The following is a 15890-nucleotide window of genomic DNA, read 5'->3' as shown; positions in this document are numbered from 1 at the left end:
TTCTAAACTTCTCAAAACCTCTTTGGAATTGACCAATTCTTTCATGTGAAACGCAATCCAAGAGGCTGTAACCGGTAGATGTCACTCCATACCAAAATACCACATAATAACCTCCCCCTGACACAATATTCAATGCCCCTCTGAAACATCAAAACCATGGCATAATAAAACATACACCTCTTAGAGCCGGGCATGGAGGAATCAATAGGTTTCTGGGAGTAAGAGGAGGGGGAGGAGGGTGATGGGGAAGGGCGGTCATGCTGAATACATGGAGCTGGAGTAGTGACGCACATGAGCCACTGTTGCGGCCCCCCTGGTGAGATCTGGGAACTATTCCAGGCTCGGGGCTTTATTTCGGGGGGACAGACCGGGAGTGTTGTGTTATTGCTGCCTTGATTAGCATTCCAGTTCTCTTTGGGCTGCATGGCTGCCTGGGAGAGCATGGGTCATGTTCAGAAGGCACGAACGTGAACTTGTCCAATAAGAACACAGAGTGCAATGTTATGTTTCAAAGCATTTTGCTACATTATGCATGCAACCACTCTCTCTCTTAGTGGAAAACTAGACTTGAAGGGGCTGTTTGAAACGTGAATGGCTGATCGAGATATGACATGGACAAACTCTCTGGTCTAACTGTAATCTCAGTCTGGAGACTCTCCAGTGCCCAGTGCCACCTGGATGACATGCTTTGGGTCTCTCTCAGTGTGGCAGTAGTCAGCAGATCAGACTGACAGGCACTCAGAGACACTGACCAGACCACAGCTTGTATTAACAGTGATAGCAGTAGTGTCTGAACATCACTTGGGCACTGATAGAGGCTTTGAGGGGGTAGCAGGCCAGGGAGATGCAAGTTACAGCCAATGCTTCGTTAGTTGAAGCCTCTCATTATTGAGTCACACTCGAAGCAAAACCTTTCAAAGGAATTGAAAAATAAACAATGTGGGGTCCGATGGTTGATGAAGCACCGGTGTTTTGCTTTGAAACATATAACGCCAATCTCCATCAAGTACCCCAACACTGCCGCCAAATGATGTGACTGGCAGTTGCCTGACCCCTTGTTTATTGTAACTGATTAAACAAATGGCATAACTGCTAAGCAATATAAAGTATGAGGTTTATTATGTGCCCTCTTCCTCAGTGCTCATCTGAAAATGGCACCACTGTACTTCCCCAATAGCTCTGCCGCTGCTGGAATGTGGGCAGCCCTCCTGTGAAGATCATAACTGTGGTGGCCATAGTTATTTGGTACTTCACATCGGTCAGTGGCCTTGGCATTGTACGGGCTCTCTCAAACGCTCATGTGACGATGACATCAGCACATCTGGAAAGCATTGGTGGGGGGGTCCTTCAGGTATTGGACCAAGACAACAGGGGTGTGTGTGTGTGTGTGTGGGGGGGGGGGGGGGTAGGAATAGTGTGATGATCTGAACGTCTCCAAACCTCTGATCATATGATAATGTTATAAGGGATCCATATATTGTCTGGGCCATTGCTTAGCATTACACATAAAGTAAATAATCGAAGCATATGAGGGGCACAGAAGAAATGTGTGAACAGATTTGCACTATAGAGACACAGTACTAACAAAGTAAGATATTGAAACTCTAAGGTAACTCTACTTGCTATATTGTATTTACTTTGCCACCATGGCCTTTTTTTGCCTTTACCTCCCTTATCTCACCTTATTTGCTCACATCACATATAGACTTGTTTATACTGTATTATTGACTGTATGTTTGTTTTACTCCATGTGTAACTCTGTGTCGTTGTATGTGTCGAACTGCTTTGCTTTATCTTGGCCAGGTCGCAATTGTAAATGAGAACTTGTTCTCAACTTGCCTACCTGGTTAAATAAAGGTGAAATAAAATAAATAAATAAAGGTAGCCCGGAATAGCCCGGAATAGACGAAAACAAATAAATCACGAACATAATCCCAGAATACTGCCCAACTGAACCCGAGGGCACTTTCAGACTATGCTCAGGCCTCTGTCTGTGGTGGTGTTAGAATCTATGATCAGTGGGCGAGTTACTGGTGACCCCAGCCAACTGTTGATCTGGAGAGGCTAATACCACATTGTACCACCCATCCCAGTGGTGCCTCCCTCCTAATAGGAGACGTGTGGGTGAAAGCACATTCAGTATACAAATACAAACCAGTGTGCAGGATGGCTCCATAGGAGAATGGTGTGGCTAATCACACACCCACTCGGAAACACACACCAATCACACACACGCACACAGTGAGCAAAGTGTGCTCCACCAGTGTTACTCACTGCACCCCATCCCAGTTGTGAAATCAGCAGACAGGGTTGGGGCTATCGATCCTATTCTCCTTTCCCCAAGGCTGGTACAGCACAGTACACAGAGCAGTCAAAGTACACATGTACACACAGATACACACACACACTAGAGCTGTGACGGTCACAGAATTTTGGATGACGGTTATTGGTAAGCCAAATGACCGCGGTCACTGTTATAATCGTTTAAATAGCAACAAAAAAATATCTATATTTATTTGTATTTTTAGTTAACCTTTATTTAACTAGGCAAGTCAGTGAAGAACAAATACTTATTTACAATGACGGCCTACAATGGCCAAACCCAGACCGATGCTGGGCCAATTGTGCGCCCCCCTATGGGACTCCCAATCACGGCCGGTTGTGATACAGCCTGGATTCGAACCAAGGTGTCTGTAGTGACGCCTCTAGAGCAGCGGTAAGCAGAGAGGAACTGGGTCTACAACAGACCCACATTTGGAACGCCTGTTTAATAATACAATCCTTTTGATATTGTCTCAAATTCCCCCCACCGGCAGAGTAGCTAAGTTAAAACAGAATTGTACTTAACTTCTGGCTTCCTGCGGACTGTTTTTGTGCAATTGGAAGCAACGCTAGTGTATCTAAATACACCCGCGTTACTAAAAGCAGCTATTGTAGTACTGGCTGGCTTGCTTGGTCTATAAAAAAGTGGTCAGATGAAGCAGATGCTAAATGACAGGACTGTTTTGCTAGCACAGACTGGAATATGTTCCGGGATTCTTCTGATGGCATTAAGGAGTACACCACATCAGTCACTGGCTTTATCAATAAGTGCATCGAGGACATAGTCCCCACAGTGACTGTGCGTACATATCCCAACCAGAAGCCATGGCAACATTCGCAATGAGCTAGTGCTACCGCTTTCAAGGAGTGGGACTCTAATCCGGAAGCTTATAAGAAATCCCGCTATGTCCTCCGATGAACAATCAAACAGGCAAAGCGTCAATCGAACCATACCTCACCGGCTCTGACGCTCGTCAGATGTGTCAGGGTTGCAAACTATTACAAACTATTACAGACTACAAAGGGAAGCACAGCCGAGAGCTGCCCAGTGACACGAGCCTACCAGACGAGCTAAATAGCTTCTATGCTCGCTTCGAGGCAAGTAATACTGAAACATGCACAAGGTCATCAGCTGTTCTGGACGACTGTGTGATCACGCTCTCTGCAGCCGATGTGACTAAGACCTTTAAACAGGTCAACATTCACAAGGCCGCTGGGCCAGACGGATTACCAGGACGTGTACTCTGAGCATGCGCTGACCAACTGGCAAGTGTCTTCACTGATATTTTCAACCTCTCCCTGTCTGAGTCGGTAATACCAACATGTTTCAAGCAGACCACCACAGTCCCTGTTCCCAAGAACACTAAGGTAACCTGCCTAAATGACTACCGACCCGTAGCACTCACGGCTGTAGCCATGAACTGCTTTGAAAGGCTGGTCATGGCCCACATCAACACCATTATCCTAGAAACCCTAGATCCACTCTAATTTGCATACCGCTCCAACAGATACACAGATGATGCAATCTCTATTGCACTCCATATTGCCCCTTCCCACCTGGACGAAAGGAACACCTATATGAGAATGCTATTAATTGGCCACAGCTTAGCGTTCAACACCATAGTGCCCTCAAAGCTCATCACTATGCTAAGGACCCTGGGACTAAACACCTCCCTCTGCAACTGGATCCTGGACTTTCTGATGGGCCACCCCCAGGAGGTAAGGGTAGGTAACAACACATCCGCCCCGCTGATCCTCAACATGGGGGCCCCTCAGGGGTGCGTACTCAGTTCCCTCCTGTACTCCCTGTTCACTCATGACTGCACGCAGAGGCACAACTCCAACACCATCATTAAGTTTGCTGATGACACAACAGTGGTAGGCCTGATTACCGACAATGATGAGACAGCCTATAGGGAGGAGGTCAGAGATCTGACCGTGTGGTGTAAGGACAAAAACCTCTCCCTCAACGTTATCAAGACAAAGGAGATGATTGTGGACTACAGGAAAAGGAGAACCAAGCACGCCCCCATTCTAATTGACGAGGCTATAGTGGAGCAGGTTGAGAGCTTCAAGTTCCTTGGCGTCCACATCACCAACAAACTAACATGGTCCAAGCACACCAAGACAGTAGTGAAGTCTGCCCCTCAGGAGACTGAAAAGATTTGGCATGGGTCCTCAGATCCTCAAAAGGTTCTACAGCTGCACCGTCTAGAGCATCCTGACGGGTTGCATCACTGCCTGGTATAAAAACTGCTCGGCCTCCGACCGCAAGGCACTACAGAGGGCAGCAGGTACGGCCCAGTACATCACTGGGGCCAAGCATCCTGCCATCCAGGACCTCTAGACCAGGCGGTGTCAAAGGAAGGCCCTAAAAATTGTCAAAGACTCCATCCACCCTAGTCATAGACAGTTCTCTCTGCTACCGCACGGAAAGCGGTACCGGAGCGCCAAGTCTATAACTACCTACATAATTATCTAAATTACCTCAACACCGGTGCCCATGCACATTGACACTGTACCGGTACCCCCTGTATATGGCCACGCTATTGTTATTTACTGCTGCTCTTTAATTATTTGTTATTCTTATCTCATACTTTTTGGGGCGATTTTCTTAAACTGCATTGTTGGTTATGGTCTTAGAAGTAAGCATTTCACTGTAAGGTCTACTACACCTGTTGTATTTGTCGCATGTGACAAATACAATTTGATTTGATTACACAGCTAGCTAAATTAGCTAGCTTATCAAACTGACAGTAGAAAGTCGATTTCAGTTAACCTAACATTAGCGGCTGATAATCTAACTTTAGATACGTGAGCAAACTAGATGGTTAGCAAGCAAGTATCATGCAACGTCAGTTTGTGCTAACTGAAATGGAGACACCGGTAGACCAAAACAACTAGCTAGCAAGCTAATTAGCCAGCTAGCTAACGTTAGCTGGCTGAGTAGACGCAGAGTAGGTGAACGGATGATCTCCGCATGTGTGGTTCCCACCGTGAAGCATGGAAGAGGAGGTGTGGTGGTGCTTTGCTGGTGACACTGTCAGTGATTTGTTTAGAATTCAAGGCACCTTTAACCTACATGATTCGATATGTGTTATTTCATAGTTTTTATGTCTTTGCTATTATTCTACAATGTTGAAAATAGTACAAATAAAGAAAAACCCTGGAATGAGTAGGTGCGTCCAAACGTTACCTGCTCCAATTCAAAGTGCCAACTGTAACGTTTGGTGGAAGAGGAATAATGGTCTGGGGCTATTCTTCAAGGTTCGGGCTAGGCCCTTTAGTTCCAGTGAAGGGAAATCTTAATACTACAGCATACAATAACACTCTAGACGACTCTGTGCTTCTAACTTTGTGGCAACAGTTTGGGGAAGGCTCTTTCCTGTTTCAGCATGACGATGCCCCCGTGCACAAAGCGAGGTCCATACAGAAATTGTTTGTCGAGAACAGTGTGGAAGAACTTGACTGGCCTGCACAGAGCCTAGACCTCAACCCCATCGAACACCTTTGGGATGAATTTGAATACCGACTGCGAAGAAGGCCTAATCGCCCAACATCAGTGCCCGACCGCACTAACGCTCTTGTGGCTGAACAGAAGCAAATCCCTGCAGTGATGTTCCAACATCTAATGGAAAGCCTTCCCAGAAGAGTGGGAAGTCTCCCAGTCCCTGCCACTGAAAAACATCCCCACAACATGATGCTACCACAACCATGCTTCACCGTAAGGATGGTGTCAGGTTTCCTCCAGATGTGACTCTTAGCATTAAGGAACTCTGGAGCTCTGTCAAAGTGACCAATGGGTCCTTGGTCACCTCCCTGACCAAGTTCCTTCTCCCCTGATTTTTCAGTTTGGCCGGGTGGCCAGCTCTAAGAAGAGTCTTGGTGGTTCCAAACTTCTTCCATTTAAACTTCTTCCATGTGTTCTTGGGGACCTTCAAGGCCGCAAAATTTTTTGGTACACTTCCCCAGATTTGTGCCTCGACACAATCCTGTCTCGGAGCTCTACGGACAATTCCTTCGACCTCATTGCTTGGATTTTGCTCTGACATGCAATGTCAACTGTGCGACCTTATATAAATCCGGGGTGTAGCTTTCAAAAACATGTCAAGTCAATTGAATTTACCACAGGTGGACTCCAATCATGTTGTAGAAACATCTTTAAGGATGATAAATGGAAGCAGGATGCACCTGTGCTCAATTTCGAGTTTCATAGAAAGGGTATTCTTTCTGGGTTTTTTTTAAATAAAGTAGCAACATTTCTACAAACCTGTTTTTGCTTTGTCATTTGTCATTATGGTATTATATTAGGATCCCCATTAGCTGTTGCAAAAGCAGCAGCTACTCTTCCTGGGGTCCACACAAAACATGAAACATCATACATAATACAGAACATCATTAGACAAGAACAGCTCAAGGACAGAACTACATACATTTTTTAAAATGCACATGAAGCTTACATATCAATGCATGCACACAAACTATCTAGGTTAAATAGGGGGGGGGCATTGTGCCACGAGGTGTTGCTTTATCTGTTTTTTGAAACAAGGTTTTCTGTTTATTTGAGCAATATGAGATGGAAGGAAGTTCCATGCAATAAGGGCTCTATATATCATACTGTACGTTTTCTTTAATTTTTTTTCTGGATTTGGGGACTATGAAAAGACCCCTGGTGGCATGTCTGGTGGGATAAGTGTGTGTGTCAGAGCTATGTGTAAGTTGACGATGCAAACAATTTGGGATTTTCAACACATTGTTTCTTATAAAACGAGGAAGGGATGCAGTCAGTCTCTCCTCAACTCTTAGCCAAGAGAGACTGGCATGTATAGTATCTGTTTCAGCCGTCTGATTACAATTAAGAGCAAAAGTGCCACTCTGTTCTTGGCCAGCTGCCGCTTAACTAGGTCTTTCCTTGCAGCACTGGACCACATGACTAGACAATAATCAAGATTAGACAAAACCAGAGCCTGCAGAAGGTAAAGTCAAGTAATTTAGTCTCCTCAACTTGTTCAACAACCACACCATTCATTACCAGATTCCTCTGAGGTCTAGCACTTAAGGAATTATATGTACCAAATACAATGCTCTTAGTTTTAGAGATGTCCAGGACCAGTTTATTACTGGCCACCCATTCCAAAACAGACTCAAACTCTTTGTTAAGGGTTTCAGTGACTTCATTAGCTATGGTTGCTGATGCGTATATGGTTGAATCATCAGCATACATGGACACACATGCTTTGTTGAATGCTAGTGGCAGGTCATTGGTAAAAATAGAAAAGAGTAGAGGGCCTAGAGAGCTGCCCTGCGGTACACCACACTTTACATGTTTGACATTAGAGACACTTCCATTAAAGAAAATCCTTTGAGTTCTATTAGAGAGATAGCTCTGAATCCACGATATTGAAGAGGTTGAAAAGCCATAGGATTTTTCAACAAGAGGTTATGGTCAATAATATCAAAGGCTGCACTGAAATCTAACAGTACAGCTCCCACAATCTTTTTATTATCAATTTCTTTCAACCAACCATCAGTCATTTGTGTTAGTGCAGTACATGCTGAAAGTCTGAAAGTATGCATGCTGAAAGTCTGTTGTTAATTTGTTTACAGAGAAATAGCATTGTATTTGGTCAAACACATTTGGTCAAACACATTCAAACACATTTTTTTCAACAATTTGCTAAGACCTGGCAGCAAGCTTATAGTTCTGCTGTTAGAACCATTAAAGGCCGCTTTACCACTCTTGGTTAGCGGAATTACATTGTCTTTCCTCCAGGCCTGAGGACAAAGTCTTTCCTCTAGGTTCAGATTAAAAATGACAGATAGGAGTGGCTATAGAGTCAGCCACCATCCTCATTAGCTTTCCATCTAAGTTGTCAATGCCAGGAGGTTTGTCATTATTGATCGTTAATAATCATTTTTCCCCGTCTACCACACTAACTTCACAAAATTCAAACTTGCTGTTACGGATCCCTCCGGAACTTTCATTACGCACACCTGTCCCCCATTCCGACTGACTGTATTTGTACAGTTGAAGTCAGACGTTTACATACACTTAGGTTGGAGTCATTAAAACTCGTTTTTCAACTACTCCACAAATTTCTTGTTAACAAACTAGAGTTTTGGTAAGTCGGTTAGGACATCTACTTTGTGCATGACAAGTAATTTTTCCAACAATTGTCTACAGAGAGAATATTTCACTTATAATTCACTGTATCACAATTCCAGTGGGTCAGAAGTTACCATACACGAAATTGACTGTGCCTTTAAACAGCTTGGAAAATTCCAGAAAATTATGTCATGGCTTTAGAAGCTTCTGATAGGCTAATTGACATAATTTGAGTCAATTGGAGGTATACATGTGGATCTATTTCAAGGCCTACCTTCCTACCGAATCTCTTCATACCAACGTGACAGAATAATCGACCATTGAGGGAGACAGCAGGAATGGCCCGTCTAAGGACGCTGTGACTGGTCCGTCCAGCGCCGCCGCAACTTCAGCAACTTCAACTGGCCTGTCCGACGACGTAACTTTGGCAGCTGCATCGGGTCCTGATCGATCCGCACTGCGTTCCTGTGATTGTCCTCGAGATCGGTGTCGTTGCGCTGATAGTGCGTCAGGGGGGGGTACTGTCACGGAACTTTCATTACGCACACCTGTCCCCTATTCCCACTGATTGTATTTGTATATATGTGTCCTTTGGTTACCATTGGGTAGTCGATTATTGTTACTATGTCCATTGGTGCGTGTGAGTACCTGTGCTGTGTGTTTTGGGCTTTTGTTAACCACAAAAAACAGGAAGTCACTTGGCGAAAGTGTGATTTTGTGTTTGAGAAATAGAAAATGTTTTGCTATTTTTCTTTCTACTTGCTTCCTCTTAACCCTTTACACTCGTGGGAATTGACATATATATGGATAGGTCTAAATTAAAAACATTCTTAGAGTATGCATAACCATGGTAGCAATTAGAAGGGAACAGTTTGGAGATTATGGGAAAGACTCAATCCACTGTTGATTTTATGTGCATTTAACATTCACTATATTTGTTAATAACAAACTCTAAAATTATCTGGATACATTTAGAAACATGATAACAAAATATCCCTGGAAAATGTGGGTTAGGTGCAACATAAGACAAAGAAATTACAGTTTGAGTGAGAGGACTAACTGGTGTCTCCAATTGCCCACACACCTCTCCAAAGTGTGCACAGTTCCTAAGTCATTTCAATGCACTTTCATGACTCAAAGAAGAGTGTTCAACTATAAGTTTTTTTTTGAGCTCTCCTACTGTAGCTGTGCCATTGGGGAACTAGAGCAAGCACACTTGTAGTTGTTTTGTATGGAACACAACCCTGCATCCCCCATCACAAAATTACTGTTGTTGTTTACGCAATCCAAAAAGTACATTATAAATCACAATCTGGGTCAGGTGGGTATCATTTGAAAGCCTGTTATCAAATACAATATTACAGTGTTAGGATTTCACAATGCAATTCAGGGAAAGAGATCATTATTTTTGTACGCATATAAAGGAGTCATGAGTGCATTCAGGTGCGTGTCGTGGAAAATTAGAATAGACAATAGACAAACATTCAGAACAACTCAGGGTATGACGCCATGTAACCTTGTAGCTGAACATTGAACATAGTGATCATAAACATTGACACTGTACATGACATAGAAAACTGCACATTTGGATTGCTTGTAGGACATCAAAGTGCTATTTATTATAATCCTCAACGTCTCATCTTTCAAAATATATAGAGTCCTCTTAAAGATGCACTATACAGAAATCACTCCATGTCCTGGCAAAAATTCTAAAAGTTGGCCTAATTTCAGTTTATGACCAAACAAGCGAGTATAGTGTAGAGAATCACGGTACCATCTAAACCGCTGTGAAATATATTTTTGATAACCAAAACAATCCCAAAAGTAAAAGACGCAAAAACCAAACACAAGAACGGGAAGCATAGAAATAGCGCACATAGAACTGGTCTACCACTACTTAGAGTTGCTTTCAATGAGAATGACACATCTACAACACACATTTCTGTGTGAATTTGGTCAGGCCACCCAAAAAGTTACATATTGCAGCTTTAATTTACAGTATTTCTATCACTCAGACAACAAAATACTTGCAAAAGTTGCCCAATTAGCGGGAGGAATGGTGGCAACTTCTTGTCTTGCACGGTGCTCAAGATCAGAACGGCTGTCAATCAAAACACATACAGCTCTGCGAAGGCAGAGCCAGAGCCAGAGCTCTGACGTCCTGTTACTGTACAGCCACTGCGTTGTACATGAACCAGAAAAATACAACACTTGAAATACAGTCTGAAACCACAACTGTATGGTATGAGGTTGAACTGACTGCAAAAAAACAAAAACGGAATAAAACAGTCAAGATACTCACATACCCCCACACAAGATCCAGTTCTACATACATACCCTAAGCAGGAGTGTCTTCGACCGTGGCTGTTGGGGCCATAGCTGAACTGGCTCCCCTTCCTGGGGAATCGGTGATCTTTGTTCATTGTGGGTCAAGCTTTTGGCTGCTATAAGTCTATGACTTGCTAGGCTAACAAAGAAAAAGAGGCTACACACCCACAACAACAGCTGGGAGACGAGCTGGAGCTCAGGTGGAGCTCATCCTCTCCGAAGGGTTCTCCAGCCGGGGCTGTACCCACCACATGCTGCTACCGCCTGGGGAGACTCAGGGAGCGGTGGGTGGGTGTCCCCCGATCACAGGTATGCTGGGGATACTGGGGTAACTGTAGATCAGGAGAAGGGGAGAGGCTGAAAATGTACTAGTCCCAAGTGCTGTAGGATACGCAGGTCTCAACAAGACCAGTGGTATTCAGTGCTCCAGATAGCTTTCTAGATTTGCTGTATTAGGATTCCGTCTCTTCTGTCGTCCAAAATTCAGAGAGACCGGTTCTTAAACACAAAGTTTCTCACAGTGTCTCTCTCAGACTCTCTGTCTGTCTCTATAGAAAGGGGAAATCCTGCATGATACAGTAACCAATGTGAGGGAGAAGGGAATGAGGTTTGAGCGCGGAGGGCAGAGCGAGCGTTGACCTCTCTCCGCAGTGTGGGAGAGCTTGCGCTGTCCCCAGAGGTTCTGGCTGTGGGGGCTGCACCCAGGGCCCATCCAAGCCCCCACAACTGTTTAGATATTTTTTTAGGATATCTACAGTAAAAGTGAAACAGCCTGCAAATACAAGCCTTCAGTTAAGGAGGAACTTGATGAAATTGAGGAAGCGTTGGCATCTTCCGAGGAAAGGAGAACCGAAGACTTCAGATAAGTATGCCAGAAGCAAACGGTCAAGTTAAAAAGATATGAGAGTTATACCTACCATATTCCCAAGTGCATGGATAATTATTTTATTCTGAATAGAAAAAAAAAAAACAGTTTAAAGGTTTTCTGATGCATTCTGATCGAGTTGCCATAGATTATCTTTGTACGTCTGGACTTGTCTGTGGGTTTCTTTGCTACTGGGTCTCTCTGGTGCCTGGCAGCCCTAACCTAGCACAGGCCGACACGTGGGATCGACATGCCTCCCAATGTGGCACGCCCTTCGTTCCCCCTTAAGCTAAACAATGACATTGTGTATTGTTAGCTTCCACGAATAAGGGGTAGTGAGGGGGCACTCAGATGTAGTTCCTGGGGTCTAGGGTCTAGCACAGCACACGCACAAACCTGCGCACAGAAACACACACAGAAACATGCACACAGGAAAAGTACACGCAGTCTGTGGTCAGTGATAAAAACAGAGATAAAAACATCACTGGACAGCAGTTAGCCCAGCAGTTAGCCCAGCAGTTAGCCCAGCAGTTAGCCCAGCAGTTAGCCCAGCAGTTAGCCCAGCAGTTAGCCCAGCAGTTAAAGCGTTGGGACGGTAATCAAAAGGTGAATGGTTTCGAAATCACGAGCCGATTAGGTGAAAAAACTGTTGCCGTGCCCTTGAGCAGCAAGGCATTTAACCCTTATTGCTACTGTAAGTCACTCTGGATAAGTGTGTCGGATAAATTACAAAAATGTACATTACAAAAATTATTTCAAGCCCTGCAGTTGAAGACTCCAGGAAACTGCTATCCACAACACACACTATGCAATGTCACTCTTGCACAAAGTGAGTCCACCAATATAATTACATAACACATTTGATGTACCTGTAGATGACACTGACACTTTTTTTGCACTGTGCCACAGACATGCCAGGGCTGGAATAAAAGCCTGCACACCCAGTAGCTCTCCAGGTTTCATAGAACAGGCAATCTCAGGAAAACTCATAATCACACCACCTGCAGGTACTCATTAAAAGAGCACGGTAATAACCATCCACCCTGGATTGTACTATGCACAACCTCTGTCAGCTACAACACAACCTGCTCCCTCACCTCACCACTTTCCTAGACACCACACACACACACCTAACAGTGTTAAATAAATGTGTTTGATCTGGAACTTCTATCTAACGACAGTCTCCTTTACCTATGTGCAGGTGATTGCGGGATAAGGAGTGAGATCTCACCTCTAATGAGCTGGGTCGTTAAAATGTTCAGCAGGGAATGTTTGGTTTAATTTGAATTGGCCTTCCCACACTACGTGTCCCTGCAAGAACATCTCTAGTCGATTGTGTCGTTTGGGACGTTTTCTTTTTGGAAATAAGCTACAGTAATATTCAACTCTGCCGCAATGTTTACAGTATGTAGTGCATGTCCATGGTAAATAAACAGATATCCAAGTAACTATTATTTTATCTATCTGTTTAATTATTGGGCAGAGATGATGCAGGGATCAATCATTGGTCTTTATTGTAGTAGCGTAAGGTTAGAGATTGAAGATATTTGCCAACGCAGGTAATGTAGCAGCAGCTAACTATTTTATTGTAATTGTATAGCTGAGGATAAAAATACCTGTATGCTATGGATGTGTAGCTATGTAGCCGATCTGTGCATGGACCCTAAACCGTTTGGTATAAATATTAGTTTAGAACCGCAGGTTTAATTGTTCTAGCTACTTCCACTGGTAATGACTGAGTGAAGGAAATGTGACAGTTACATTTCAAACTGCTACGGAATGAAAGTCCTGCTGCAGTACTAATCCACATTGAACCACAACCAAAGGCTGGGTACATTGTTGTTCTGATGTTCTCATTGGTTGCGCATATGGTGCTTATTTGTTGCATGAGGCATTTTTTGAATTTTGGATTCTCACCGACGGTCAAGTTTTTATTTTGGTGCTTGTTAGTTCTCAAAGATCTTTTTAAAACAATACACAGCGCCATTATCTTTTCTACATACTTTATATCTGGTTTGAGTCGTTTATGTTTACACTGAAAACGTTTTACCATCCCGAAAATGTATCCTCCCCCAGAGCTGCCCGTCGCTGCTAAATTAAACTAGGGGAAACATTGAAATATAAGGACTGTTGCCAGTACAGGCATTGAGAAAAACACAAGGCTCCTGTGATGTGGTGATGTCCCATTCCCTAGGTCTAATTTAGCTCTCCCTACCACTAGTTGCTCTGTTTCCGAGTGCCTACCCCCACGAGAGACACTCGAAAACAAAAGGGGAGGGCTAAGCGGGGGGTATTGGGATTGAGCCCTGGAGTGTGTCAGAGTGTGTACCATCCTCTGTATGGCCCTGAGTCAGAACAGGGCAGAACAGACCCCTTAGGCCATCAGGCCCCCGTCAGACAGCCTCATTAAAGCATGAAACACACCAAACACGCTATTCAATCTGTTAATCGGCTACAGCGGGGAAACAGTCAGAGGGGGAGAGAGAGGAGAAGAGGATGGGGAGGTCTGTAGGGTGGAGCTGCTGCCAAAGAGAACATGGGAGGCCAGATATTAAACCAGGAGACCAGATGGAACCATGGACGTGGCATGGGGCTAGACACAGACCTGGTTTCAAATACTATTTCGTACATCTATATATGTAAGAGCATGTGCCTGCCACCCAAAAAGTGTGTGAGTGTGTGTTCTGTCCTTTTGCTAGGCCTGGCAGGGACATCAGTGCCTGTCACAGCAAGTGCAAGGTGTGTGTAGCGTTTGGAAGCTGTGAGTGTGATAGCAAACAGAATGAATATGAGTAACATCTGTAAAACTGTTCACAGGGTGCGACAATCCAGTAGAAAAGGTGTAGGCCTACAGAGTAAAAAAGAGCCTCTTCTGCAGGAATTAAGAAGTCATCATTACACAGATTTAAGTCACATAAAATGGCATAGAAGAATACTGTTCTGTATGAAAAGTATGTTAGATACAAAGGATGCCATCATAACTGCAGCATTAATCAGCCCTATTATGTAAACACTGCATGCTCTGTCTGGTGAATGTCTGGCCGGTACAGGAAGAGAATCTAAAGAGCTCTGGACAAATGCAGCTTATCTGAAGCATTTTCTCTTGAAAGGCAATCGCTGAAAGCTCTCGGCTGCCAACACATACCTTATGACGGTTCCCATTTGTGTTTATCTTCTGCAAGGCCTCACAGTACACACTCCATGCACTGCCAGAGGTATAATCTATTTTCTGTGATGTTAAAACGAGTTAATTGATTCCAGCCGTTAGCTTTCTTGCGTGTATCATCATCTGCTTAATGCCAAGTTTCCTGACGCACAAATGTTGTAATTTTTCCTAACCTTGTGGCTTGAAGACCCGCACAAAAGGCTACTCTCTCTAATACACAAACTAGGGATTGTCAGCATTGTCAAAGGGGTTATACATTAAACCCTAAAACAATTCAAACTGCTATCCAAGTATCCAAGGTAAACATTGTTTTGGAGGATGTTTTTGGAGAACACTGTTTTTACTTGGTTGGAACGAATAGGGTCCAAAGTAGATAAAGAGAAGAGCAAGTGAGGAAACTGCATGAGGATTCTCATCTGTGATGATGGCCCAGTACGCCCCTCTGTGTAATCAACCTAAACTCCGGTGTTAATTAATCCTGGCCCATCTGTGAATCATAATGGGCAAAGAAGCATAGATCATTCCATTTTACATTGGCTGTTGCTTTTAACAATTTCATGCTAAAAAGCCAGGGGACCAGGGTTCCGCTCTGGAATCACGCTTTTCACTGTGCTCAGAGGACACTTTCGGAACAGCAGTTTAGCTGAAGTCGAGCCCAAAAGGACAATTCCCATAGACAGCCCACATAGAGAAGTCCAATTTTAAAAATCCTAACAAGACACTTTCGTTATCACCTTTGTGTTGAAAATATCCATAGAATTTTTCAAGTAATTGTCTCAGGGACACTTTTTTTTCTTCATCACTCACAGACACAGAATATGTTAACATTTATATCACTCCACTGTCTGTCATGTTTCTGGATGACGTGATGACGTCGTTGCTGCTCGCCCTGCTTCCAGTGCGCACTGAGTGCTGGTGCACTGCCGTTCTCGGATCTGTAAAGCAGATGCCAACCGCCATGAAACGGCGTATGCGAACGTGAGTAGATTATGTTGAAAACAACGGTCGGCCATCTCGGACGTTGTCTCAAGTTCATATATACAGTGAACAAAAATATAAACGCAACATGTAAAGTGTTGGTCCCATGTTTCATGAGCTGAAAT

General features: G+C 43.9%; 1 protein-coding gene across 4 annotated transcripts in view; it reads right to left on the bottom strand.

The window, feature by feature from the left end:
• Nucleotides 1-15890, bottom strand: part of LOC110524143 (3',5'-cyclic-AMP phosphodiesterase 4C) — a 165835-nt gene that overhangs the window by 64262 nt on the left and 85683 nt on the right. For 2 of the 4 annotated variants that reach the window (XM_090235358.1, XM_090235360.1), the window contains exon 1: nucleotides 10766-14955. The exons of the other annotated variants lie outside the window; for them this stretch is intronic. In XM_090235358.1, coding sequence (XP_090091484.1) covers nucleotides 10766-10851 — 86 coding nt within the window. In that variant the 5' untranslated portion in view covers nucleotides 10852-14955. Of the gene's footprint in view, nucleotides 1-10765; nucleotides 14956-15890 lie in introns of those variants that run through there. 4 annotated transcript variants of the gene reach the window in all.

This window comes from Oncorhynchus mykiss, chromosome 5 (assembly GCF_057628025.1).
Source record: "Oncorhynchus mykiss isolate SJ-2025 chromosome 5, ASM5762802v1, whole genome shotgun sequence".
Taxonomy (NCBI): Eukaryota; Metazoa; Chordata; class Actinopteri; order Salmoniformes; family Salmonidae; genus Oncorhynchus; species Oncorhynchus mykiss.
The sequence above is the reverse complement of the archived record's forward strand: the minus strand, read 5'-3'. Positions and strand labels throughout refer to the sequence as shown.